Genomic DNA, 26,044 nt, shown 5'->3' with positions numbered 1-26,044 from the left:
TGTACGAGCCTATTATTATTATTATTATCGTTATTATTGTTTTTTTATTATTTTTTTTATTATTGTTGTTATTAGAAATACAATATCTTCTTGCAGTTGAAAAACCTTAGCCAGGAAATATTGTATCGGATGAGAAAAAAAAAACATCTATATATAAATTACTATATCGGCCAGATACATACAAACATACATACAAACATGCATACACACACACGCGCGCGCGCGCACATACATACACACACATATACAAACAAACTGCACTCTGATTGGCTGGTTTGATCTGTTATTCAATTATATCTTTAGTGTATTTTTGTAGAATCATCATCGTGATTTCGCCATGAAATCACCCTAAGGAATGGTTCAAAAGTCAAGGGCGGCTTCTAGGATATTAATAACTATCATTATGTGCGTGTGTGTTTGTGTGTGTGTTTGTGTACATGTTTGTGTGTGTGTGGGGGGGGGGGGTATAACTGTATGCCAGGTAAGTATACACAAACACGTTGATTGGGTGTATTAACATTGCATTGCTATGGAAATTTGTATCGTCACACTTCTTAATTCTTTAATTTCATTGTTAGGATAATGATTTTGGATCATTTGAATTCAAATCCTACAAACACTATTGTATTTATACAAACAAACATACAAAAATACACACACACCGCACGCGCGCACACGCACACACAAACAAACACACACAAACAGACACACACACACACAAACAAACACACACATGCATGTACAAGTTATTTCATTTTGAATCACATGTGTCACGCGCTTACAGCTAAGTAGAGTTTGTGCTTATATCTTATCGCGCGCACACACACACACACACACACACACACACACACACACATACATACAGACATAGAAACAAACATACATACAAACACACACACACACACATACATACATACACACACATATATATTTATACATTGATGTTTTTTTTTCATTCATTTGCATGCTTGTTTATTTTCGTAGAAAAAATTGAATTAGACCCTCGTTAGATATTCGCTATATATTTTTACGTTCTTTCATTCATTCACTCACACTTTCATTCATCCATTCACACTTCCATTCATCCACTATTCATTCATTCATACACTCATTCATTCATTTGTGCTTTCTTTCATTCGTTCATTTATTGGTCTAACATCCCGTATATATAAATGTTTTTGAACCGGTGATCCCAACATCCATATAAACAAACACACCCACATACGCACATTCACACATACAAACAAACACACACACATTCAAACATATCAACCCGACATACACACACACACACACTCACACATACAAATTCGCTATCTATTTTTATATTTGATATTGTATTACTGAATTGTATTATCAATTGCTATAACATATAAACTTTGCATGTATGTATGTGTGTGTGTGTGTGTGTGTGTGTGTGTGTGTGAAAAAGTTTACCATCAGAGTGCTAAACATGTGCTACGAAACTTTCATTGAAGCACTGTCACAAATAGTTTTACGTTTCTGTGTCCTTAATGAACAAAAGATGTATGTAGATAAGTATGTGTGTGTGCGTGTGTGTATGTTTGTGTGTATGTTTGTGCGTACGTTTGTGTGTGTGTGTATGCGTGACGTAATCAACGCTGTCTAGCTTGACGAATTATATTTTGATTCTGTGAAAACGTTTAATGATGAAACAAAGAGAGGATTTGTTTGTTTATTTATTCATTCATTTATAATTTAATGAAACAACCACCAATCAATCCATCAATCAATCAATCAATCCATCCATCAATCCATCCATCAATCCATTCATCAATCCATCCATCCATCCATCCATCCATCTAATTTAACCAGTCTTAAAATCATACGGAAATAGAATTGAACCAAAAAATTAGTTACAAATTTATTTTGAAACCCTTAACCTGTTTTCTGATTGGATAATCTCTCAACCAATCAAATTAATCTAAATAAAAAATCAATTAAATAATTGGTCGACGTTCCTTTTCCAGTTGGAATCCCAGTCTCCTATTGGATGATCTCTCAGCCAATCACGGCTTTCTTCTAACCTCCGGCTCTTTGTTGTGAAACCTTTTAATAAGTCCTAAACGAATGAGTGAATGAATGATTGAACCAATTAATAATTGAAACTACAAATGAATGAATGAATTATAAAATATAAAAAATTACCAGAAAAAGTTGACAAAGTTGTTTAGAATCATCAAACAGCCATCCACTCTTTCCTTCAACCACCAGTTCGTTGATGCTAGATGGATGGGTGGATGGATGAATGAATGAATGAGTGAGAGAGTGAATGGATGAATGAATGAATGAATGAATGAATGAACGAATGAATGAATGAATGAGTGATAGAGTGGAGCCAATGGAATGTTTTCAATAGTTTTACGTTGCAATTTCAACCAACAAACGAGTGAATGAATGTACAGACGAACGAAAAAATAAAAGAATGAGAAAATGAGTAAAAAAACGAATGAAAAGAACGAAAGAACTAACCACTTATACCTTACAGCGCAGACTGGCAGGTGACAGCCAAACATGTCGACCACTTTCATTGGTAGATCCAGCCCGCTACTAGAGTAATGCAGGCAAACCCCAAGGTCACCACAGCCCAACATGGTGGGGTAATCTTCGGCAGACAGCCATGGGGTCACGATCTTAACTTTTACCCAATTTATTTCGGAGATTAATTTAGTGTAGTGGGATTTCAATGGCCCTTTTCCTGTTTTTTTTGTTTTTGATTAATTCATTCAATCAATCGCTTGATTCATTCAATATATCAATCTTTTCATTCGTTCATTCATTCAATCGTTTCATTCATTCATTCATTGATATTGTTGTCTATTATACATACCCACCTGTTACAACACAGACAATTGGAGGTAATGATAATGATGATGATGATGGTGATGATAATGCTTCGTAAGCTGTTTGGGGAAAATTAATTATAAATTACATTACAAATTACTTTAATTCCAAAATAGCAAAAATCACCATCATCATCATCGTCGTCATCATCATCATCATCGTTATCATCACCTCCATTCTCATCATCACTATTACAATCATCATCGTCGTCGTCGTCTTCCTCCTCTCAACCACCTTCTAAAGCCTCTAGAAGAACATTGAAATCCTCATCAGCTAGAAGGAAAAAAATTTTTTTAAATGTTTAAGCCCACACACACACACACACACACACACACACACACACACACACACACACACAAATAGAAAACGAGTATGTACGAGTCCAACTGGTACTGCTGATGATGAGAACTGGTCTCCCCTCGCTAAACTCAGCATCTCCATCCGGTCTCATTTTAGTGAAGATGTTGTGTGAGAATGATGACGACGGGGAGGGTGATCTAGATTTGTGATTGGTTGGTTGGTTGATTGATTGGTTGGTTGAGTGAGTGAGTGATTGGTTGATTGATTGATAACCAAATTATTAAAAGAAAAAAAAATTAACTAAAATATCAATGACATATTAATTAAATCTGTTTGCTATTTAATTCATCTTTTGATCTATCCTTCTACCCATCCTGCAACACATTCATTCATTCATTCATTCATTCATTTTATTCATTCATCAGACCATTCATTCATTCATCAGACCATTCATTCATTCATTCAACCAATCAATCAGTCAGCTAACCTAAATGGATCAAATGATTGAAAGAATGTATGCTTTTCTAGCATTGTCAACCTCTTAAATATTGATGCTGGCTTATCGTGCACTGTTACAGCCCTGGTGAATTATTCATTCGTTCATTCTTTCAGTCCTCCAATTACTCATTCATTCATCAATCAATCAATCAATCATTCATTCAATCATTCATTCATTCATTCAACTGTTCATTCATGCAAGCATTAGTTTTTTTTATACACGCCAACATACATGTTAAAATTAATACATACATTTACTAATTCAAACATTCTTCATTCTTTCCATCATCAATTAATAAAATCATCCATTTATTAATTGATTCATTCAATCGTTCATTCATTCATTCATTCATTCATCCCTGATTACCTAATTTGCCAGTTTTGCATTAAATCTTCCTTCATAGCGTCAGTCACACACGTGTGGCTATCGGCCAGGCAGCCTATTTTTCGTTCATACCTATATTTTTACGCCGCTGCTGAATTCATTCGTTCATTCATTTGTTCATTCATTCGTTCATTCATTTGTTCATTCATTCGTTCATTCATTTTTTCATTCATTCGTTTATTCATTCATTTGTTCATTCATTTGTTCATTCGTTCGTTCATTCATACTTTTCTTCATACGTTAGTTAGTTCGTTCGTTTTTAGGTTCATTCGTTCGTTTATTTAAACATTCATTCATCTGTTGCTCCTGCTGATGTAAATGCTAATGTTGTTGATGGATTCATTCATTCATTCGTTCGTTCGTTCGTTCGTTTACTTATTCATTCATTCATTCATGCATTCATTCATTTATCTATTATGCTGTTTATGCTGTTGTTGCATTCAGAATCTTTTTTAACAACAACAACAACAACCCCAACGACTGCAAAACCCACCCACCACTTATAAACTCTGACCAATGGGTGTTGAGGGTTTTTTAATGTCAAGGCCATGATTGAGTAACCGTAATTGTGCCAGTCTATGATCAGTCGACTCCCTCTCAGACGACATGCTATCAAAGATACTAAAATTGTAGGGATGGCTGGTGGATTCTGAGAAATATCAATACAACATTCATCAATCACCATCATCATCACTGTTATTATCTCCCTCATCATCATCACAATCATCATCATCACCAACTTGAATCAAAACATGTGATGGCCTCCTATAAAATGTCAGGCATGTGAACAAGACTAACGACTGCCAAATTACTTTTGCCACGAACGATAATGATGATGGTAGTTCTAAGAAAGGGTGAACGAATGAAAGAATGAATGCATGAATGAATGGGTGACCAAGTAAAATAAAGGCAAAAAAGAGAAAAGATTAATGAAATTGAAATATAACAATAAGCATAGAATAGAATAGATCAACATTCACTTTTAAAAACTTCTGGGGTAGGTAGTAAATGGACTAGTTGTATTGATTTGTTGTATAGCACATCCCTGTGGGGCGTGGACCCTGCGCGATGGGGGCGGACCATGTCATTATTCATTCACTAATTTCAAATTGACTACTTATTTGATTTGAATTATCTATGAAAATAGAACTACAACTAATAATAACAATAAGCAGAATAATAACAAACCTGCAAATAAGAATAATAATAAGAATAATAATAAACCTGCAAAACCAAAGAATAGCACCTGAAAACCTTTCTGGGCCAATGAAAGAGCATGGTACTGCATTCTAGGGCTTCTTCCGACATCACCGAGAACAATTACGTACGCGACATTTTTACTGGTTCTAAATCTCAAAAAATAGATCAAAATTGGAATGATTAGGGATATTATTGTTGTTCCGGCGATTAGCATTAGGCAGGGAATCATCCTGATTAGTGAAATTTTTTTTCAGAATTTTGCGTTTTGTAATTACGTCTACTTTTAGTTTTACAGGTGATGGGTATGAATGTAGAAAATGAAATATAATATTTGCCGTTTTTAAAAAATTTTAAGCTTTTTTTACAATTTAAAAAATTATTTTTTAATTAAATTATTTATTATATATGTTATAATAATAATAAATGTTCTAAATTCAATAAAATTTTCAACGTTTTATAACGTTTTAACCTCTAAATACTATAAATGAAAAACCTGGTTTTCCAATGATGGGATTTCCTAAATTAATTTTTCCATTTTTTCAACGTGGTTTCGCTAATTATTTTTCAATTTAAAAAAAACGCTTTTTAAAATTTAAAAATTAAATTTTACATATAAACGAAAAAACTATTTTATATTTAAATAAAAATACATTAAGTTATTTTGTCTAAATCGGTATATTTTACTAATTATCGAAAAGCATTTTTACGTATAAGTTTACTTTTTAAATAAAAACATGTATGAAGTGCGCTCGAGTTTAAAATTGTAAATAAGATTTTAAAATGTTGAAAAACTTGGTAAAATTACGAAATTTTGGCGGTAAAACTAGCTATAAAGGTTTCTTATCCATTCAGAATGTTAGTGAAAATGCAAAATAATGACACTTATCACAGTTTTATTGTTAGCATTATGATTATTTATAATTTAATTAATTTTGGGGTAATATTTAACTTTATTTAAATTTTAATTAATTACAACCTATACGAGGTATGTATGTATGTATATGTATACCTTAGATATTTTTATTAAAATATTCTCATAGTTTATCTAAGGCGTTTACTTAGTTATTTATTATATAATATTATTAATTATATAGTAAAACTAACTATATAAATTTTTTGAATTAACCAACACCACTAACAAAAAATTACTAATTGACTTACTTACTAAATTAATAATTGGCTTACTAATTTACTAATTGGTTTACTAAATTACTAATTGACTTACTTACTAAATTACTAATTGACCTACTTACTAAATTAACATCCTGACTGAGTCCCCACCCATCAACCACAGACAGATTATTGGGTAGAGATCGAATGTGATGAAGAGAATAAACTTTTAAAATTTTTCTGCCAATGGAGGTTAAAGGAATTGCTAAAAAAAGATGGCCTTGAACTTGAAGACATCCACCAACATGTAAATAATTAATATTAAATATACCTCTTTACATCAGAGTCACTTTACTAATTATTATTATTATTGTTATTATTATTATTATTATTATAAATTGATATAGTATTATAATCCAATATTAATAATATAATATTTAATAATAATTAACATGTTGTTGTTTTTGTTGTAGTATTCCAAAGGCCAAAAGATTGATGTTAATGAGTTCTTGGATCAGCTCATTCGACTCGTTGTTGGTATTTCTCTAGTTTTTCTGAGTTTATGTTTTTATTTAATTTACCTTATAATAATAATAATTGTTATTATTTATTATATTATTATTAATATTTTAATTATTATTAATTTTCATGCCATTCTTATTGTCAAATAAGGAAAAAAATTTATTTGAGAAAAGTACCAGAGGCGCTGATGACGTCACTGATGACGCAAACAACAACGATAATAATAATAATAGTAATAATAATAATAATAAAAATAATTACGATGATAGTGAGGCTGAAGTTGATGATGTTAACTTTATCCTAAATCAATTAAATGAACTTGGCTGGAATAAGTTTGTTGTTGTTGATGTTGTTGTTGATGTTGTTGTTTTTGTTGTTGTTGATCATCATACTCATCATCATCATTCTCTACATCATCATCATTCTCTACATCATCATCGTCTTCATCACCATCATCATCGTCGTCACAGATTGCATAGTATTGACAAGTCGTTTAGGGACATACAATTGAAATACTCATCATCATCGTCTACCACAACTACTACTACTACTGCTACTACTACTACTACTAATAATAATAGTGATACTGATGATGATGGTTTACACATATTACACTTAAAATTTCAGGTTAGAAAAACTTGACGATGACAACGACGATGATGATGATGGCGAAGATGACGATGATGATAATGATGTCTAGAATAATGATGACCGTAGATCTAAGACTAGATCTAAGGACATTTTTTTTGATATTAAGGGTGCATTATTATTATTATTATTATTATTATTATTATTATTATTATTATTATTATTATTATTATTATTATTATTGTGATCATTATCAACATCGTCACCGCAGAACGTTCGCCAAAGGCCAGTTATTTCATGTGATTTGCCACAGATGTTCTCCATTGAATGGAAAGAAAAGGTGAATGAATGAATAAATGTGTGAATGAATTATGAATGAATGAACAAATGAATTAATGGATGAATGACATTCACACACGCACTCATAAAGACTACTCTATCAGATGCCTACAATCAATTTGTAAGTCACATTACTACTCTGCAACCGTACATAAACCAATTGCGTGACCTTGACCTCAACACGACCGTCCTTGAACCCTCTCGACCGAGTTTGGCCGACTGCCATAGGAGGATTTTTATAGGTCATTTCTGCCTTCTAGTTTTAGATTTTTTCAAATTTTTATTCTATTTATAGAACCATTAGTTTGTTGTCTCTTTAAAAATATTTTCATTATGTTATAGTTATTTCGGTTGTATTCTATTTATAGATTTTGTTTCTATTTATAGAATTTTACGTATGTTCTATTTATAGATTTTGTTTCTATTTATAGATTTCAAATAATTACTATTTTTAGCCCCGGGAATTTCCATAGAAATAAAATTGGACCCCTTTAAGGCATATGATGTTCCTCGATTTACGATCTTTGCCACAGATAAAGGTTTAATAATTTTTTATCCACGGTACTGATGACGATGATGATGGTTATTATTATTATTATTAACATTTTTTATTATAACTGTATATTTATAATTGTTTAAATGGCAACCAATGACCTTTGATCGTTTATTTCCCCAACAATAGTTGTCAACCAATTACAAACGTGCTACCACAAGAACGCATGCTATTGGTTGGTTGGTTTTATTCGAATGGGCCAATGAACGAATTGACTAATGAATGAGTGAATGAATGAATGTAAAGAATGAATAATTAAATGGATGTGAAATGTTACAAAATAAGCTTGAATAGAAAAAGGACTCTACGAATGAATAAATGAATGAACGAATGAATGAATCAATCAATCATCAATTAGTTTATAAAGCGAATGAATAAATGTATCAATCAATTAGTTTTTAAACAGATGGGTCTTGAGGTCCGCTCTGAACTTCGTAAGTGATGGAGAAGTAGTCAGAGTAGGAGGAAGAGAGTTTCAAAGAAAAGGGCCAGAAAAAGCAAATGCAGATTTAGCAAAGGAGTGTTTTACACGAGTTAACAAGAAGTGAGAACAAGAAGACGATCGTAAACCGGCGCGTCTAGGTTCAATTAATATACAGTATCTGATAAGAAGGAGTAGAGTAGGATTGTCAAGAAAAGTTTTTTATATTCTACGTAGATGAAAGCAAGAGCTTCTAGCAACACTATTAATCTAAGAAAGAGACAAGCTAGAATCAAAGATAGAGCCTAGACTACTAAACTTGTGAGAAACATCAAGAGTTAGAATCTGGTAAGATAATAGGAAGGATTAGTAATAGAGCTGTTAAAACAAATCAATTTAAATTCGGAAGGATTAAATTTAAGACACTTAAGAGTCAGACCAAGCGATAATTGAAGAAAGACATAGAGATAGATTATGAAGAACACTATTGAGATTAGATGGAGGAAAAGAAATATAAAGAATAAAGAATCATCAGCATCTAGTTGACTAGTGAAAGAAAAATTATTATTAATACGAGGTAGTTCAGAGGTATAGGGTTGTTAAGAAGGATTGTACGAATGAATGAATGAACGAATAAATGAATGAACGAATGAATGAACAAATATTAATTATTCAAATTAATTATTCAAATGAATTAGGAATAAGGACAAAGCCTTGGTCGACAATTTGCAGAGAGTTTTTTCAGTTAACATTCCAACGAAGTCAAACAAAGAGCAGGTTCTCATGAATTTATTATTTTTAATATTTGTTCACTCCTTCGTTATTTCATTCGTTCGCTCATTCATACATTAATTCACTCATTTATTCACTCATTCCTTCATTCATTCACTGGATTGAATCACTCGCTCAGTCACTCGAGCCATCACTACCGACATGCGGATTGTGTTTAAGTTACGAAATGGAAGGAGAGGTGCCAGAGATAACCTGCAGTGCTGTCTGCAGCCTTCTCTTCCATCATTCATGCGTTCTCGAGGTTGAGTGAGTGAGTGAGTGATTGTTGGTTGATCGATTAATTGTTGGTTGATTGGTTGGTTATTTAGTTGAGTGAATGAATGATTGGTTGATTGTATGGTTGTAATGCTATACATACATACATACATACACACAAACATACATACCAACAAACACACAGTGGCTAAGGTACCAAACGAGCACAAAACAAAGCTATGGGGTTCTTTTCGGAACCTGTCCTCACTGCTCACAAGTTTGTTCTTCCAATCGTTAACATTACGTGAATAATGAGAACATCCTATAATTCTGATTTTAAAACATAAACTGCAGTTATAAAGTTAAAATAATAAAACTTATAATGTTAATTATATAGATATTGTAATAATTATAAAAATAATTATAATAATATAATTATAATAATAGATGATAATAATAATTTCACAGCCTTTATCAGTAACTGAATGAAAGCAAAGAAGAAATTGCCTTATTTGGCAATCACTATTATTATTATTACTACTATTATTATTATTATTATTACTACTACTACTATTGTTGCTATTGTTAGTATTATTGTTATTATTATTTTGAAGTTTAAAAGTGAAATTTTATACTATCTATTCGATCGGGGAGAAATATAAATGATCCAAAAATACTAGAGAAAGGCAATCTTTAACATGCAGTACATATTATAAAACGCTATATAAGTATCTATATAACAACAATGTACATACATACACTATATATATATATATATATATACATATACATGCATAAACACACAAACAAACCAACATACATACACACACACATACATAAACTTACAAACAAACCAACATACATACACACAGACATACTTACATTTTTCAAAAATATCACACAAAACAAAAACCGCGTTTGGTCAAAATATCAAAGTATAAAGCTATATATATATATATATATATATAAATGTACCATATGTATACTATATTTATATATATAGTATATAATTGTTCAATAAAAAGGTATGTACATTTTCAAGTTAAACGCTATCTCGAACGTGATTGGCTAAATTTTACACATTTTAAATGTTCATTAATTATCTCGGATATGATTGGCTGAATATTTTGTTAGTGGGAGGAGTCAACTTCACAGCCGGATCACCATCATCATCGTCGGGGGGGGTGATTTACTTTAACAGGACCTTTGGAGCCATCAGGGCTTTTTTTCTGTAGGGTAATTAATTTTATTATTTAAATCTAAAAAATAGCAATTAAAGATTGAAAAATGTTATCAGATTTTCCGTGAAATACAAGACGGTAAACGTATTTCTGTCGTAATAGCATAGCGTATCACATGCATTTGATCATCAGGTAACTATTGAAATGTAACGCATACATGCACACACACACACATACATACATATATACATACAAACAAACAATCACAGTGAAACAATTAAACACAACACGAGGAGCTAGATCGGTTTTGAAAGCGTTTGGGACAATTATAGCTAACATAAGAGCATGCAGTCTCAATTTATAAATAAATGAATGAGTGAATGATACAATGAAAGAATGAATGAAGCAATGCATGAATGAATGAAGCAATGAATGAATGAATGAAGCAATGCATGAATGAATGAAACAGTATCTAAGCGAATGAAATAGTAAACAAATAAATGAATGAAAAAGCTTATATATAAGTATACAATATATACACTACAAATTTACCAATTGTTTTTGATAAATCAAAACGTTTACTGGACAAATTCTCGTTAGTAGTGGCAGCGGCAGCTCTAGTAGTAGAAGAAGCAGCAGTAGTAGCGTCAATAGTAACAAAATTAGTAGTAGTATCAGTAATCATGTGAGAGTTAGAAGAAGCAGTAGTAGTATTATGAAAAGTATCAGCATTGATTACATCTTTATTAGTGCAAGTAGTAGTAGTAGTAGTAGTAGTAGTGGTTGTATTAGTAGTGGCTGTAGTAGTAGTAGTATTTTTAGAGTTTTCAAGGTAAGAAGAGAGTCGAAAGAACCTAGAAACTCTGGTTAATTTATAAATAAAAAAATTAGTAATTTAGTTTACTTACATACATACATAATACAAACACCCACATATACACAAAAAACACATAAAAAAACATACAGACACTCATTTAAACATTCATACCTGCATTCGAAGTCACAGAAATGCATTCAAAACGAAAATGCATATACATACATACACAATCATCAGTTTCCAGACATAAATACACACACACACATACATACACACACACAAATACACACAAATCACAACAAACATATAGACCTTCTAAGGCTAGATCTAAGGACATTTTCTTTGCCTTTCTTCTCACTCCCACTCATGACTGCAAGATCAACTGATATTCTGGCTATCTTTGAAGATGATGGTGATGAAGATGATGACGTTGTTGGAGTTGGTGGCGATGATGATTTTGCTACTGATGATGATGATGGTGGAGGTGGTGATGATGATGGTGGTGGAGGTGATGATGATGGTGTGCTGGGTCCCTGGTTGCTCATTGCTTTGAAAGTGGCGAACTGAGTCTCCATGCTCTGTAAAATTATAAAATAATCATCGTCGTCGTCGTCATCATCATTATCATCATTGTCGTCATCATCATTATTACCATCTATTCCATTATTATTATTATTAATGCTACTACACAACTCAACTTTTAGATTCACTTTTAAATTTATAACCTCGCAGAACAACAGGAAACCAGGAGGGGCATTTTTTTTAAAAATAAAATTTAATCATTCAAACTGAAAAAAAAACTTTAATAATAATAACAAGAAGAGGAAGATCAAGAAGAGGAAGAGAAAGAAGAAGAGGAAAAGAAGAAAAGGAAGAAGAACAAACCCCAAATCTTCTCAGTAGGTCAGTGACGATGTTCATGGCCGATATACAGACGGCTGGCGTCAGCGGGGAAGTCTGAGACTGCAATCCACCTGGTGACAAAAATGAAATAGTGACAATAATAATAATAATTCAAATAAAAAACAATAATAATAAAGTTATAGACACACACACACACACATACCTCTGAGTGGCGTCTTAAAAAAACTACTACTGCTACTATTGTTGTTGTTGTTAGCACTGCTACTAAAGCTAGAGTCAAAAATACTGCCATCATCATCATCACCACCTTCACTATAATTAATATTATTATAGTTATAATTATTAATACTAGTAGTTGTAGTAGTAGTAGTTGAAGTTGTTGTTGTTGGAGTAGTGACGGAGGAAAATTTATTTAAAAAAGGCTTTCTGAATGTAACATTTTGGTCTAAATTCTTATCTATACTCGTTATTTTCGAATCTTTGGACGTTGATACGGCTGTCGTTGTTTTATTGTCTATGTTTGACTTTTTGTCGTCATTCGTCAGGGCATCACTGTCCGACTTCGTTTTGACTAGAAGCTCTTGTTTGAGGTCTGGGGTGATGTTTTTAATGGGTTGACGATTTTACTTTTCAGAATCATAACCATCACCATTTTTACAATCATCATCATCATCCTCACAGTCATCACAATCATCACCGTTGCAATCATCATCATTATCACTATCCTAACCTCTGGCTTCATCTTTAAGTCTCTGCATGCATTCGTTCAGTTCATGCTTCTCGTCTAGTTCGCTTTCTAATAAGGCGTTTCGTTCCAACTCCTGATAAAATCATCATTATCATCAATACCGCCATCATCATCATAGCCACCAACATTATTATCAACATCATCATCATCATCATCGTTACTCACCTGATAGAGTTTTAATTCAAAGTCTTCTAACGAAGCCATGGCTACTCTGAAGATGAGAATGAAAGAATAAAGGATTGAATGAGTGATTAAATTTGAAATCATCATCATGATTATCATCATCATCATCATCACAACCACCTCTTAGCTCTCTCCAGATCATCGTTATCTTGTTCGAGAGATCTGACTTGCTGTTTGAGATTAGAGGCGAATTCATCTGATCTCTTCAGTCGTTCCTCTAATTCAGAAATAGTCCTAGTCGAACTCTCTCTCAGATTTTGCACTATTTCCTGGGAACAAGGTACAATAATAATAAGAATAACAATAAAAATGATAGAGATAATTGTATAAGAATAATAACAGAAACAAATTATTTGAAAAAAAACAAATAAATAAAATAGCTTACTCTTAAATCTTCATTCTCAAATTGTAACTTTTGAATAGTTTTAGAAAGTTCTTTATTCTTTTTCTCTGTGATTTCAATTTGGCACTCGAGTTCTTGCTCTAACTCTCTACTACTGGATTGAAATTCGTCGAATTCATCTTTACAGGCTATATATCTTGGGAATGGTTAGTTGAGTGATTGATTGATTGATTTAATTGAATAATGTAATTGATTAGTTGTTTGGCTGATTGATTAATCGGTTGGTTACAAAATTAATTAAATGATTAATAATAATATTAATTTTAAACAGTTAGTTAATCAGCTGATTGGTTTGTTTGTTATGTGATTGAATAATCAATATATAGACTTACTTATCTTCAAAATCTTTTGCAATTTTTATCCAATAATTTACAACGCCATCTACGGCTGGGTCCATGTTGATTTGTTCGAATTTCAAACAATTTTCAATTCAAAAATTAAACACAGATCTGCATTTTAATGAAATAAAATGATTTTAAAATAACTAAAAATTTAACAAATTTAATTAAAAAAAACAAAGCAAAAACAAGCAAAAACAATTTTTAAATTCACAAGTTTTCTTTTAAAAATAAAATAAAAACTCCGGATTTCAATTCACAATTCTAATAATTGGGATACGAACAAAATTATCAAATTAGCCAAAAACAACTGCCTAAAATTCCTAACCTTTATTAGACTAAATAACAAACTCTGATCGATTAAATTATTTTCATACAAATTTAGTAAAACACTTTAAATTAAATCTATTTTTTAATTTTAGCGATCGCCTTCTATAAGTATAAATGTTTACAAGAAATGCACGTGCGTGAAAGTAACCAAGCAAAGAATTTAAATTATTTTTCCAAATACATCCCTATTTAGCGTTATTAAGCTGCATCAAATTTCAGTAAAAAATACTTGGATTTAATGTTTAGAGTTGAAAATTAGTAATTTTTGAGGCTTAAATTTTGAAAAGTTTCAATTTAACACTCTTATAGCAGGTTTTAATTTTAATTCTCGTGACAAATTTGATGTTTAGTTGAATTTTACGAGAAAGAAGCTAACGTGGGCATAGACGGAGCTTATAAGTATATATATTTATATATAAATATATATAAAAAACATTCTTGCATTCTATTAACATTTTTGTATAGAAAACGATAAAAAAAACGAAAAAAACCTATATTTAAGTTCATCAATCATCAGTATTTGTAACGTACGGTCAATTTTCTATCTTAAAACAACATTCTACTTTTGTGACACAAAAGCCTAAGTAAATTACACTAACAATAATAATTAAGTAAAAATAATTGCAATTAGTATCTCTATTTAAAATATAATTGTAAATTTTAACCATTAATTTTTTTTCTGCTTAATCTTAAACCATTTAATCTTCGATTTCTGAATGGACATGTTGATATAGGTCTGCCTAACTTGAACGAATTTCTCCTCCTTTCTCATAATCCGTGCGATCATGAACATTAGGTACCATCTGTTCACCGACGATTCAACTGGATACACGTGGAGCTAATTTTGAAAAGTGTCGAATGGTTAATTTAGAGTTAGGACTGTTGCCAAATGAATGCAAGCAAAAAAAAACCTCAAATACTTTATTAAACGTTTTGCACATTATTTTTTCACATTTTTTAAAAAGAATATTTAACAACAAATAAGAATATTTAACAAAAAACAACAATCAGTCATATACCATAACGGCATGGTGGGTGACGACCGAAATACTGAAGAGCTTATAAAGCATCAGAGTTGCAAAGATCAGGGCTCTCAAAGTGATGACGGATGTGGCCTGATGAGAACTGGTCTGCCCGAGTTGGAAGGTGCAGTCACTGGCAAACAGGACCATCCCTTTGGCCAGCAGTCTCAAAAACGGCATGTCGATTCTGAGAATAATTTTTAATATTTTTTAAAATTACTTTATTTTTTATATGCGATAATAAGAAGAACTAAAAAGAGAAGATGACGAAAACAAAAATATATTTGTGATGTTGGAAATGACGTCATGATGCTAATTATTATCAAATCAACCACACTAAACTACGTTAGTGACGTAAAACGGGCAGCGGAAACATATACCTACACAGACAGACAGGCAGACAGACAAACAAACAAACAAACAGACACCATCACCACAAACGTAGCCAAGATATTAGTGACGCAAAGTAGCCCGGCCACAACTATTGTGTAGGCAAGGAAGAAGGCAGTGCACGTTCTCAAACTCCTGCCGATGATGAAGAAGAAGACATTCATGCTGTCGTTGACGCAGCTGTAGTAGAAGACGCGCCACGAGTACAACATGAGGAGCAAGGCGGCTGGAAACGTGGAGAGCTATCGAAGTGTGATGATGGCCAGGCCGAAATTAGGATGGATGACGATGAAATGATGATGGCTGGCGAAGGTGATGATCACGACGAAGAATAATCAGAAAAAAAACGACAATTATGGTGAAAAAAAAAGCTGACAAGAACCGCGTGCATCTGACTGAACTCTTCAAAGTTGAAATCAAATCTGTGGATGATTCGGAGGCGAGAGGCCTGCCACTGCTTCAAGAAGACGAACCACAGGCCGGCCATGCCAAAACTGAATCCTGGAATGTGAAACAACATCATCGAGTGCATCAAGTGCATTAAGTGCAGCAGAAACAGCGGCTTTAACACAAATTATATCAACATCATACACACAGACACACACACAAACATACATACATACATACATACATACATACATACATACATACATACATACATACATACATACATACATACATACATACATACATACATACATACATACATACATACATACATACATACATACATACATACATACATACATACATACATACATACATACATACATACATACATACATACATACATACATACATACATACATACATACATACATACATACATACATACATACATACATACATACATACATACATACATACATACATACATACATACACACACAGACACACACACACACGCAACTAACCAATTAACATGACGGAAACAATGTTCCAGATGTTGCAGAAAAACTTTCCGAAGCCGAAAACGGCCATTCTCTGAATGACGTGCGCAGTGCTGAAAAGTGCGCAGAGGAAGAAAATGAAGGAGATGAATAGGAAGTTATCGTCCGTATCTTGAAATAGTTCTACGTTTGTGACCTGAAAAGTAGTAGTTGTGGTAGTAGTAGTAGCTACTAGTAGTAGTTAGTAGTAGTAGCTACTACTACTACTGCTGCTGCTTCTGCTGCTACAACAGCCACAACTATATCTACTACTACTACCTTCATCTTCATTTTCGTCATACCGCTGGGAGTGATTTCGAAATACATGAGCAAGTTTGTAAGAAGATCATTATGAAAGGCGTGCAGGTATACTGAAGCCACTATGGCTGCGTGGGAGCTATCAAAGTAGCTGTTGTATTTCAAGTAGCGTATGGCAGCCAGGGCCACTTGTTTGTTGAAGGATAGGCATACGGTTGTGTTGTCGAAGAAACCGTACGAGTCAGAGAGGGCGTTCCATGTTATTGTTTTTTTATCTGCGCGTGTGTGTGCGTGTGTGTGCGTGTGTGGTGCACATCATAATCATCATCATTATCATCATCATCATCAACGACAACAACAACAACAACATCACAATCATAACCTGGTATGTGTTTGATGAGGTGCATGCAAAGCGGTTTCAGCAAGACAGGGGAGCTGTCGTATTTATCGTGGAAGTAAAACTCGTTGTTCTCGCTGTAAGTGTTGTTGACAACCACTTCCATCCACTCCCAAAACCGGGATAGCTTCTGTTTTGTGGTGGTTTTGTGGTGTTGTTGTGGTGTTGTAGTGGTAGATTTGTGGTGTTGTTGTTGTGGTTTTGTGGTGTTGTTGTGACAGTTTTGTTGTTCTAAATTACACAGTCACACGCACACGCCAATGTATACCAAGAAACACTACAACACAAAAACTAACAGCTTATAAACACTCTCATCAACAAACAACTACTCCGTCAAAACGCATGCAATACACACACCAACAAATAAACACACACACACCAACAAAAAACACACATAACATACACACACACCAACAAATAAACACAAACACACCTATATATACAAACAAACACACCAGAACACCTATATATACAAACAAACACACCAGAAAACACATCACACACACTCCTACTAACTGTCTTATTGACAGACTTATCAACCAGCAACTTCTCATATCTGACAGTGACTAAGACAGGTTCCCCGGTGTACAGCATTATGGATAGGGACAAAAAAACGATAACCAGGAATATGTAGAAAGCGGATTCGATACTAAACTGTTTGTATCCTCCGTCCCATTCCAATCTTTTTATCAGCTTATCTTGAAATGCTTCCGACCATTTAACCGGATTGTACAGTTCAGTTTTTCGTAGAAATCTTACTCGCAGTTTTTCCTTCGTTGTCATTGTTTTTAGATCTGGGTTGTTTGTTTTGTTTGTTTTGTGTTTGTTTTTTGGTCTTTGTTTTGTATGTCGTTGTTTTAAGATCTATGGTATGTTTTTTTTGGTTTTTTAGCGTTTTTTGTAACGGAAACACAAAAGAAACACGGACACGGACAAAACTTAAAAAAGCAAAACGCATAAAAGACAAAAACCTAAAACGAGACAAAAAATAAAACCGAAACGAAACGAGACATACTCTCCAGCGTCTCGAATTTAATCTGTCCTATATGGTAGACGGGATTGAAGAGCCTCGTCTTGAAGATAGAAGAATGAATAAAAGACATGAAGACGACCATGATTGGATCTTTGACGAAAATAACAATGACCAACGATATCAAAGTCATCTTTATCCAATCTAAAAATTGACTTTTCTGAAGCTGTGTTTGTGTGTGTGTGCGTGCGTGCGTGTGCGTGTGCGTGTGGGTGGATGGGTGTGTATGTATGTACAAATTTATAAACACGTCTTCATTACCAAACAATGTAAAAGCTCATGTGTTCTAAAACGTCATAAAACATAAATAAAAAACTTTAATATTTAACTTAAGCATTTGGTCGAAATAGTGCACGGCATTAATTAAGAAACATTTAAATAAATAAATAAATTGGATTTCAAATCTTTCAGACACAATTAGTCATTCGAGGAATAGAAATAAGCGTAAGCCAATCAGATATCCAGAAGGACAATTGTTATATAACATCAATGTTTGTTGAAAGCCTTATTTACACCAACAAATAATTAAATGTAAAAACAGACAAAAAAGGCTAAAAGACATTCCTTTATTCTCTTTCGATACTTTTACGATTCCTGCTACTTTTCTCATAAATTAAACGCTAGAACTCACCTTTCGTTACGGTTGAAGTATATAACAATAAATAACCCAATACAACCCTCTTTAACCCTAACCCTAACCCTAGCCCAAACCCATTCTCGCCCGTCATTCTCAATTTCCGAACAGCGATTGAGAAATGTAATGAGAAACAATCCAAAGTTGGAAATTTGGTAGGTTTAATAAATTAATGTATATTTACATACACACACCTTGGTGGCATAGACTCCAAGAAGTGAGGTAAAGATGACACATCCAGTCATCGTGACAATCCATGCTACGATCACAGACCATTTGCCATGGAATAATTTGTACCAGTCAAAGTAAGCGCCATATGATTTGTTTACCTCTGAAAAATAAGCGCTACACTATTTTTATCTCTAAAAACGTACATTTGTTGTGAACACACACACACGCACACACACACACACACAAATACACACACACATTTAAACGACCTTTTTTCTTCTTCTTTTTCTTCTTGCCCTTGAAACAGTTGGTGATAGTTTCAAAAAACCCTATGCCCTCGAGATCATCTGAGTCCAAGTCGTCATCCTCACCCCCTTCTTCTTCGAGCCCGTAGGTGGCCATCGAGCCCTGAGTGAGCAATTTTTTGATGTCGATTCCACCCTGAATATCGACTCCTGATTGGTTGAAATGTTTTTATTCTTCTTCTTAACGAAAATAATTTTTCCTTGCAGTTGTTGTGGCTGTTGTTTTCACAAAATTTTCCAGACTTAAAGACACTCACACAGACAAACAGACACAGACGAACATGCACAGACAGACAGACATGCACAGACAGCCAGACAGACAGGCAGACACCTTGTTGTTTCAAGTACTCCTGATCCATCATCATCATGTTGAACTGTTTCCTTTTCTTCTCCTTTTCTGTACGTCTGAACGAGTGCAATCTCTGCTTCCCCGCCAAATTTTTTGAAGTCTCTTTTCCCGTGTTGTGTTTATGAGAGGATTTTGATGTCTTCCCTTGTTTTTTGCTGCTTTTAACCTTATCTACAATCTTTTCTAAGTTTTTTTTGACGTGTTTCGCGGACAATTTCGAGTCACCGCGACGCTGATGTTGTTGTTTGTGTTTTGATTGGCGTGAAGTAGGTTTGTTGTGTTTGCTGCTGCTGTTGATGTTTTTGCTGGTGTTGTTGTTGTTGTTGATGACGTCGACGATGACGTCATTAATGTTGTTGCTGTTGTTGTTGCTGGTGTTGTTTGCAAGGTTTTCGCTGCTGTTGTTAACTCCATTTAGACCTTGACCTTTACCATCATCGTCACTATCGTAATCACTATCATCGTCAATTACGTCATCGTCATCATCAGTATAACCATCATAATCATTATCATCACCATCGTCGTCGTCGTCTTCACCAGCTGCTGTATTTTTAGTGGATGACGGGTCGAATCGCCTTTTAAAGAAATTTTTACATTCCGACTGAGGCCTTCTTATGAAGGAACTCCTAGGCGCCACTTTGTAAACATCTGACCACTTCCGTTTTTTATTATTATTATTATTATTGTTGTTGTTGTTGTTGTTAGTGTCGTTGTTGTTGTTGTTGTCGTTGTTGTTGCTGTTGTTAAAGTTGATCCTCGTCGAGTTTATTTGATTGTTATAGCAAGAGTAACAAAAATAATTACTATGATTATTATCATTATCATTATTATTGTTATCATTATTATAGTTATTATTATTATTATGTTTAATATTATTATGTTTATTTTTCTCATCCTCATCGTCATCGTCGTCATCGTCGTCGTCAAAAATCTTGCCACCTTCACCCTCAGAGACCATCTTGTACGTCAGGGCGTTTTTATAGATTCGCCTCGCTATGAAGTTCTATTTGGAAATTATGGTTTTTATTATTTGTATTTATTTATTACTGTTATTTATTATTATTATAGTAAATATTATTATTAATTCTTCTTCTTATTGTTATTATTTATTATTTGTTTGCTTTGTCTCATTCTTTCGCTCAAGTTCATTGGTTTATTTATAGAAAAGTTTTTTTGCTTATTCGTTAATTACTTAACTAATTGATTAATTAATTAATTCTTTCATTGATTCATTCATTGATTCATTGATTCATTCATTCATTCATTCATTCATCCATCCATTCATTCATTCAGATGAACAAACATGGTATGCAAATTCGGTCCTGTCAATTTTCCAGTCGGGCAGCACAACCCTATTCGGAAGATTCCAGGTGGAAAACCGGAAGAAGTGGTTGATGGTGGCCGACAATGGAATACTCAGTAACGAACTGTATATAACTGGACGGCGGTGGTGATGATGATCAATTTAATGATGATGAATGCACTGATGATTAAAGCTCGCAAATCTAATTGCACCATCCAACCAATCACAACCATTTTTAACCAGCCAACCAATTAACCAATCAAAATTAACCAACCAGCCAGTCAAAATTAACCAACTAATCAAAATTTACCAGCTGACCAATCAAAATTTATCAGCCAACCAATCAAAGTTTACAAGCCAGCCAATCAAAATTTATCTGCCCACCAGTCAAAATTATCCAGCCGACCAATCAAAATTAACCAGCCAACCAATCAAAATTAACCAGCCAACCAATCAAAATTTACCAGCCAACAAATCACCACTAAACTAACCGACAACGATATTTGTATAGGTGAACCTAATGCTTCCGAGAGCAAAAATCTCATCATCTAAGCCCTTCTGGGCCCCTAGATAATGCAGCGTCACCATGCCATTGCACAGAAATAAACAAAATATTTTACTGATTCTTTGGTACCTCACGAAATTCGATCCAACGGGCAAAAAATATATGGAAAGCCAATTATGCCAATCTTCGAAGGCCCTGTTTTTCGTAGAATTTTAGGTGTATTAATTTTCACACATACATACACAGACAGACAAAAAAGATACAGACAGACAGACAGGCATACAGACAGACAGATAGGCATACAGACAGACAGATAAACAGACAGACAGACTAACCTGCAGACATTATTGACCATGAGGGCGTCGAAGTTGTAGAGTTCGTAATAAGTGGCGACTGCAAAGGTCTTATAGGAGACGAGTGCAGACGACATCCAGGACTCACAGACAAAATAAAAAATTCTCATTCTCTGAATGTCTATCACCTCCGCGTCTCTCAGGAACCTAGTTACGGCGTATTCGTGACGTCATTATTATGACGTAATTATATCGTAATTATGACGTAATTATGAGGTAATTGTGACGTAATTGTGACGTAATTATGACGTAATTATGAAGTAATTATAACGTAATTATGACGTAATTATAACGTAATTATGACGTAATTATAACGTAAATAGGACAGTTTTTATTATCAGTTACGATTCTCTATCTTAAATATTCCTCAGCCGTGTCAACACGCACCGCATGTAGTCGGGTACCTTAACCACTACCGTTATTATTATTGTTGTTGTTGTTATTATTATCATGATAATGATACTAATGACGATGATAATGATACTAATGACGATGATAATGATACTAATGACGATGATAATGATGACCACAAACACCCCCCACACATTCTCCTACCATTTATCAGTAAGGAGTTCAGTTTTATTGAGCCACACTCGCAGATAAATTATGGGGCCCAAAAATTGCCGGGTGCGAATTATGAAAATATTTCTCTGACCCCGACTAAGGACTCTATACTGGGAGCAATTTAGAAGATGCGTTTCTGATTTAACCTTTTTACCTTTGGTTTGATTGATTGGTTGGTCGGTTGGTTGATGCTGATTGGTTGGTCGGTTGGTTGATGTTGATTGGTTGATGTTGTGTTGGTTGATGTTGATTGGTTGGTTGGTTGATCAACAACATCAACAACAACAACATCCACAACAACAACATCCACAACAACATCAAAAACAACAACAACAACATCATCATCATCAACAACAACAACAACATCATCAACAACAACAACAACTGACCTACTAACTGGACAAAAACTTTCGACTTGACCCCGGCCGCTGGGTGTTTTCCTGTGTTGACCACAATCAAGTAGATGTACTTACATTTGTGCGAGTTATCCGCAAGGTCAATCGGCATGGCCTTGACCCAGAAAAAAATAATTGGGTCAGGAAATTATTTGATTTTTTTCGTTCATTCCCCCATTCGTTCGTTTGTTTGCTCTTACATTCGTGCAAATTTCATTAAGTTTTGAAGTTTTAATTTTTTTTTAAAAGCTATTTTCATCAGTATAATAATAATAATCGCAATCGATCGTCATCATCACAATCACCATCATCATCATCACCATCATCACCATCACCATTATCATCATCACCATTATCACCACCATCACAATCATCATCATAATCATCCTCATTATCGTCATCATCATCACAACCATCGCCATCGTCATCATCGTCACCACCTTGTAAGCATCTTCGTCATCTGCAATTTTAGACAGGAGAAACAAGGTCATGTAGACGAACCAAAAGGCAGCCAGAGTTGCTAGCGTAAATGCTGTACTCTTATCACTCCTGTAATTATTATTCATAATTATATTATAATTATTATTTATAATTATATTATGATCATTATTATTGTTGTTGTTCATTATTATTATTTGTTGTAGTAGCAACAGTAGTAGTAGAAAGTAGTAGTAGTAGTAGCAATAGTAGTAGTAGTAGTAGTAGTAAAATTATTCACATTTCAGAAAATTAATTTCTGAGGCGCTTCATTTTTAAAACAGATGAATAGGTAAACATTAGGCGCCGAACCATCGCATTCCGCTTGCCGAATCGTCTGCTGTGAAGTTGAACCTCAACGGTCGATATTCCGAGAGGATGTAGTAGTACGTCATGTGAAGACATTTGCAAGTCAGGCCGCCATCTTGAGATTTGTATAGCGCCTAAAATATTATTGTTGAAAAAAAGTTGAATATAAATATCTATTGTTAACTAAAATGAAGACAGATATACACACACAGACATGTACACACACAGACACAGACACACACACAAACACACACAAGCATATAAACAGATATCAAGTAGAATGTACTTACAAAATTGTTATTATTATTTCTAACCCAGCAGTTTTCATCGTCCAGTCTTTGGTCAACTTCATTCCAAAATAGGCAGGAATACTTTACCAAACTGGCAGTCACGTTGGCGGACGGGCCGCCATTTTGTTTTGTTACGTCTGCCTCAAACCCTTCGTCAAAATTATTAACCGTAATCACTAATTTCAGTGTCTTTTTCTGGGCAACAACCCCGAAATACGGTAGAGTAAATGACGTCATTGCGTTCTCTGATCTGATTGTAGCAATGTTTTTCATTCAGAAATTTGGCTATAAAAATGCATTTTAATCATTGGTTTGGTTAGTGTGCAAAAAAATTCATTTAGTACCATTTTTAGCTTTAAAGCCTACCTATTTGATAGAATAACGATTCATTTTAAAAATAATCCCAAACTTATATTTATTCTGGGAAACAATGAAACAAGTCTCCAAGTCGTCACAGTCTTTGGAACAAGCTTTCACAGTGACATCAAACCCTCTAACTCTATTGGACGGCAAGACATTAAATTTGAGTTTAAATTCAAAAATGCTCTTCTCTAATTGGTCGACGGAAAGCTTCATGATCGCTGATTGGTTGGCGTTAATTTGAATGAACCAATCGGAAGCGTCGATCTGTTGCGACTTTGTAGGGACTGTAAACTGATAGGATAATTTTGAAAATTAAAATAATAAATCATATTCATTCTAATATTTATTTATCTGTTCATTCATTTATTTCAATTTATTTTTAAAATTTAAATCGCAAGAAAGAAAATAACGATACCTGAACTGTTCCTTGATTTCTGCCATTGTTCCTCATTTGGTTGATCATCAAAATCGGTCCTAGATACATACCATTCATTGATTTTATTACACTTGAAAGACTTTTACTACTACTACAACTACTACTTCTACTTCTTCTTCTACTACTACTACTACTACTACTACTACTACTACTACTACTGCTACTACTACTACTACTACTACTACTACTACTACTACTGCTGCTGCTGCTGCTGCTGCTGCTACAGCTATTGCCACTACTGATATTGTTGATGTTGTTGACGATGTTGTCATGGATGTTGATGTTGTTGTTGATGTTTTCGTTGGCGTTGTTGTTAGTGGTCTCGTTATTTTTATCGGAATCGTAATTTTCATCGAAATCGAAACATCGGTATGTCGGTAGTCGGTCATATTCGGCGAAGCAGTTCAACAGAACGATCTGTTCGAGAATTATTATTATCATCATCAAATCATTTTTCATAATTGTGCAATTTTTATCAGACAATTAAGACTTAACATTCGGTCAATTATAATGCAAACTTTCAATACCTCTGATACGTAATTCTTTTTTCCAAATCTCTGGCTACTATCCTCACCAAACTCAAAATCTTCGAATTCATCGGCGCCACTTTTTAATTCCGGATTTTCACCAATTATCCGGACATTGATGACGTCATTGCGATGAACAACATCCCCAGACTGGGTTTTTCCCAGATATGACGAAAAAAATGCGGACTTTATTGAGACGTTTTTGTTGGAAATGTTAAAGATGGAAGAGCTAAAGTTTAAAATGTTGTTGATTAGCGTGTCCGGATTTTTGAAATTGTAAATTAAGGTTTTCGGACTGTCCGTGGGGAGGCCATTTTCTAACTTCCATGACGTCAAAATTTTATGGTTTATATGGCGCTTTATATTTATTGAGAACTCATCGACCGTCTGTTGTAAAGAAAACAT

At 33.7% G+C, this 26,044-nt stretch overlaps 4 protein-coding genes across 4 annotated transcripts; all 4 read right to left on the bottom strand.

Annotated features, from left to right (window-relative positions):
* Nucleotides 1-1,820: 1,820 nt before the first annotated feature.
* On the bottom strand, nucleotides 1,821-5,531 carry HELRODRAFT_101462 (hypothetical protein). Its single transcript, XM_009023946.1, has 12 exons — nucleotides 5,273-5,531; nucleotides 5,029-5,109; nucleotides 4,789-4,892; nucleotides 4,546-4,697; nucleotides 4,031-4,120; nucleotides 3,653-3,745; nucleotides 3,244-3,362; nucleotides 3,100-3,138; nucleotides 2,856-2,924; nucleotides 2,494-2,719; nucleotides 2,170-2,245; nucleotides 1,821-2,083 (listed from the first exon to the last, which is right to left on the bottom strand). The coding sequence occupies exons 1-12, from the start codon at nucleotides 5,475-5,477 to the stop codon at nucleotides 1,958-1,960; spliced, it is 1,380 nt and encodes a 459-aa protein (XP_009022194.1). The 5' UTR covers nucleotides 5,478-5,531; the 3' UTR covers nucleotides 1,821-1,957.
* Nucleotides 5,532-10,359: 4,828 nt separating this feature from the next.
* On the bottom strand, nucleotides 10,360-14,748 carry HELRODRAFT_192818 (hypothetical protein). Its single transcript, XM_009023945.1, has 11 exons — nucleotides 14,631-14,748; nucleotides 14,297-14,413; nucleotides 13,947-14,100; nucleotides 13,682-13,830; nucleotides 13,544-13,589; nucleotides 13,361-13,451; nucleotides 13,094-13,222; nucleotides 12,652-12,740; nucleotides 12,078-12,344; nucleotides 10,726-10,996; nucleotides 10,360-10,610 (listed from the first exon to the last, which is right to left on the bottom strand). Exons 2-10 carry the CDS (start codon nucleotides 14,359-14,361, stop codon nucleotides 10,958-10,960), a joined length of 1,029 nt encoding a protein of 342 aa, XP_009022193.1. The 5' UTR covers nucleotides 14,362-14,413; nucleotides 14,631-14,748; the 3' UTR covers nucleotides 10,360-10,610; nucleotides 10,726-10,957.
* Nucleotides 14,749-15,299: 551 nt separating this feature from the next.
* HELRODRAFT_176613 (hypothetical protein) lies at nucleotides 15,300-18,743 on the bottom strand (the record flags this gene model as incomplete). The annotated part of the gene is made up of 9 exons (XM_009023944.1): nucleotides 15,300-15,470; nucleotides 15,652-15,841; nucleotides 16,096-16,286; nucleotides 16,427-16,538; nucleotides 17,003-17,130; nucleotides 17,253-17,506; nucleotides 17,614-17,758; nucleotides 18,145-18,422; nucleotides 18,644-18,743. The coding sequence occupies 9 exons, from the start codon at nucleotides 18,741-18,743 to the stop codon at nucleotides 15,300-15,302; spliced, it is 1,569 nt and encodes a 522-aa protein (XP_009022192.1).
* A 528-nt stretch (nucleotides 18,744-19,271) lies between these two features.
* HELRODRAFT_176612 (hypothetical protein) lies at nucleotides 19,272-26,044 on the bottom strand (the record flags this gene model as incomplete). The annotated part of the gene is made up of 15 exons (XM_009023943.1): nucleotides 19,272-19,289; nucleotides 19,487-19,623; nucleotides 19,835-19,918; nucleotides 20,100-21,120; nucleotides 21,421-21,544; nucleotides 21,938-22,120; nucleotides 22,261-22,425; nucleotides 23,240-23,352; nucleotides 23,678-23,786; nucleotides 24,027-24,157; nucleotides 24,338-24,563; nucleotides 24,723-24,967; nucleotides 25,092-25,150; nucleotides 25,349-25,529; nucleotides 25,640-26,044. The coding sequence occupies 15 exons, from the start codon at nucleotides 26,042-26,044 to the stop codon at nucleotides 19,272-19,274; spliced, it is 3,201 nt and encodes a 1,066-aa protein (XP_009022191.1).

This window comes from Helobdella robusta (genome assembly GCF_000326865.2).
Source record: "Helobdella robusta unplaced genomic scaffold HELROscaffold_38, whole genome shotgun sequence".
NCBI classification, from domain to species: domain Eukaryota; kingdom Metazoa; phylum Annelida; class Clitellata; order Rhynchobdellida; family Glossiphoniidae; genus Helobdella; species Helobdella robusta.
The sequence above is the reverse complement of the archived record's forward strand: the minus strand, read 5'-3'. Positions and strand labels throughout refer to the sequence as shown.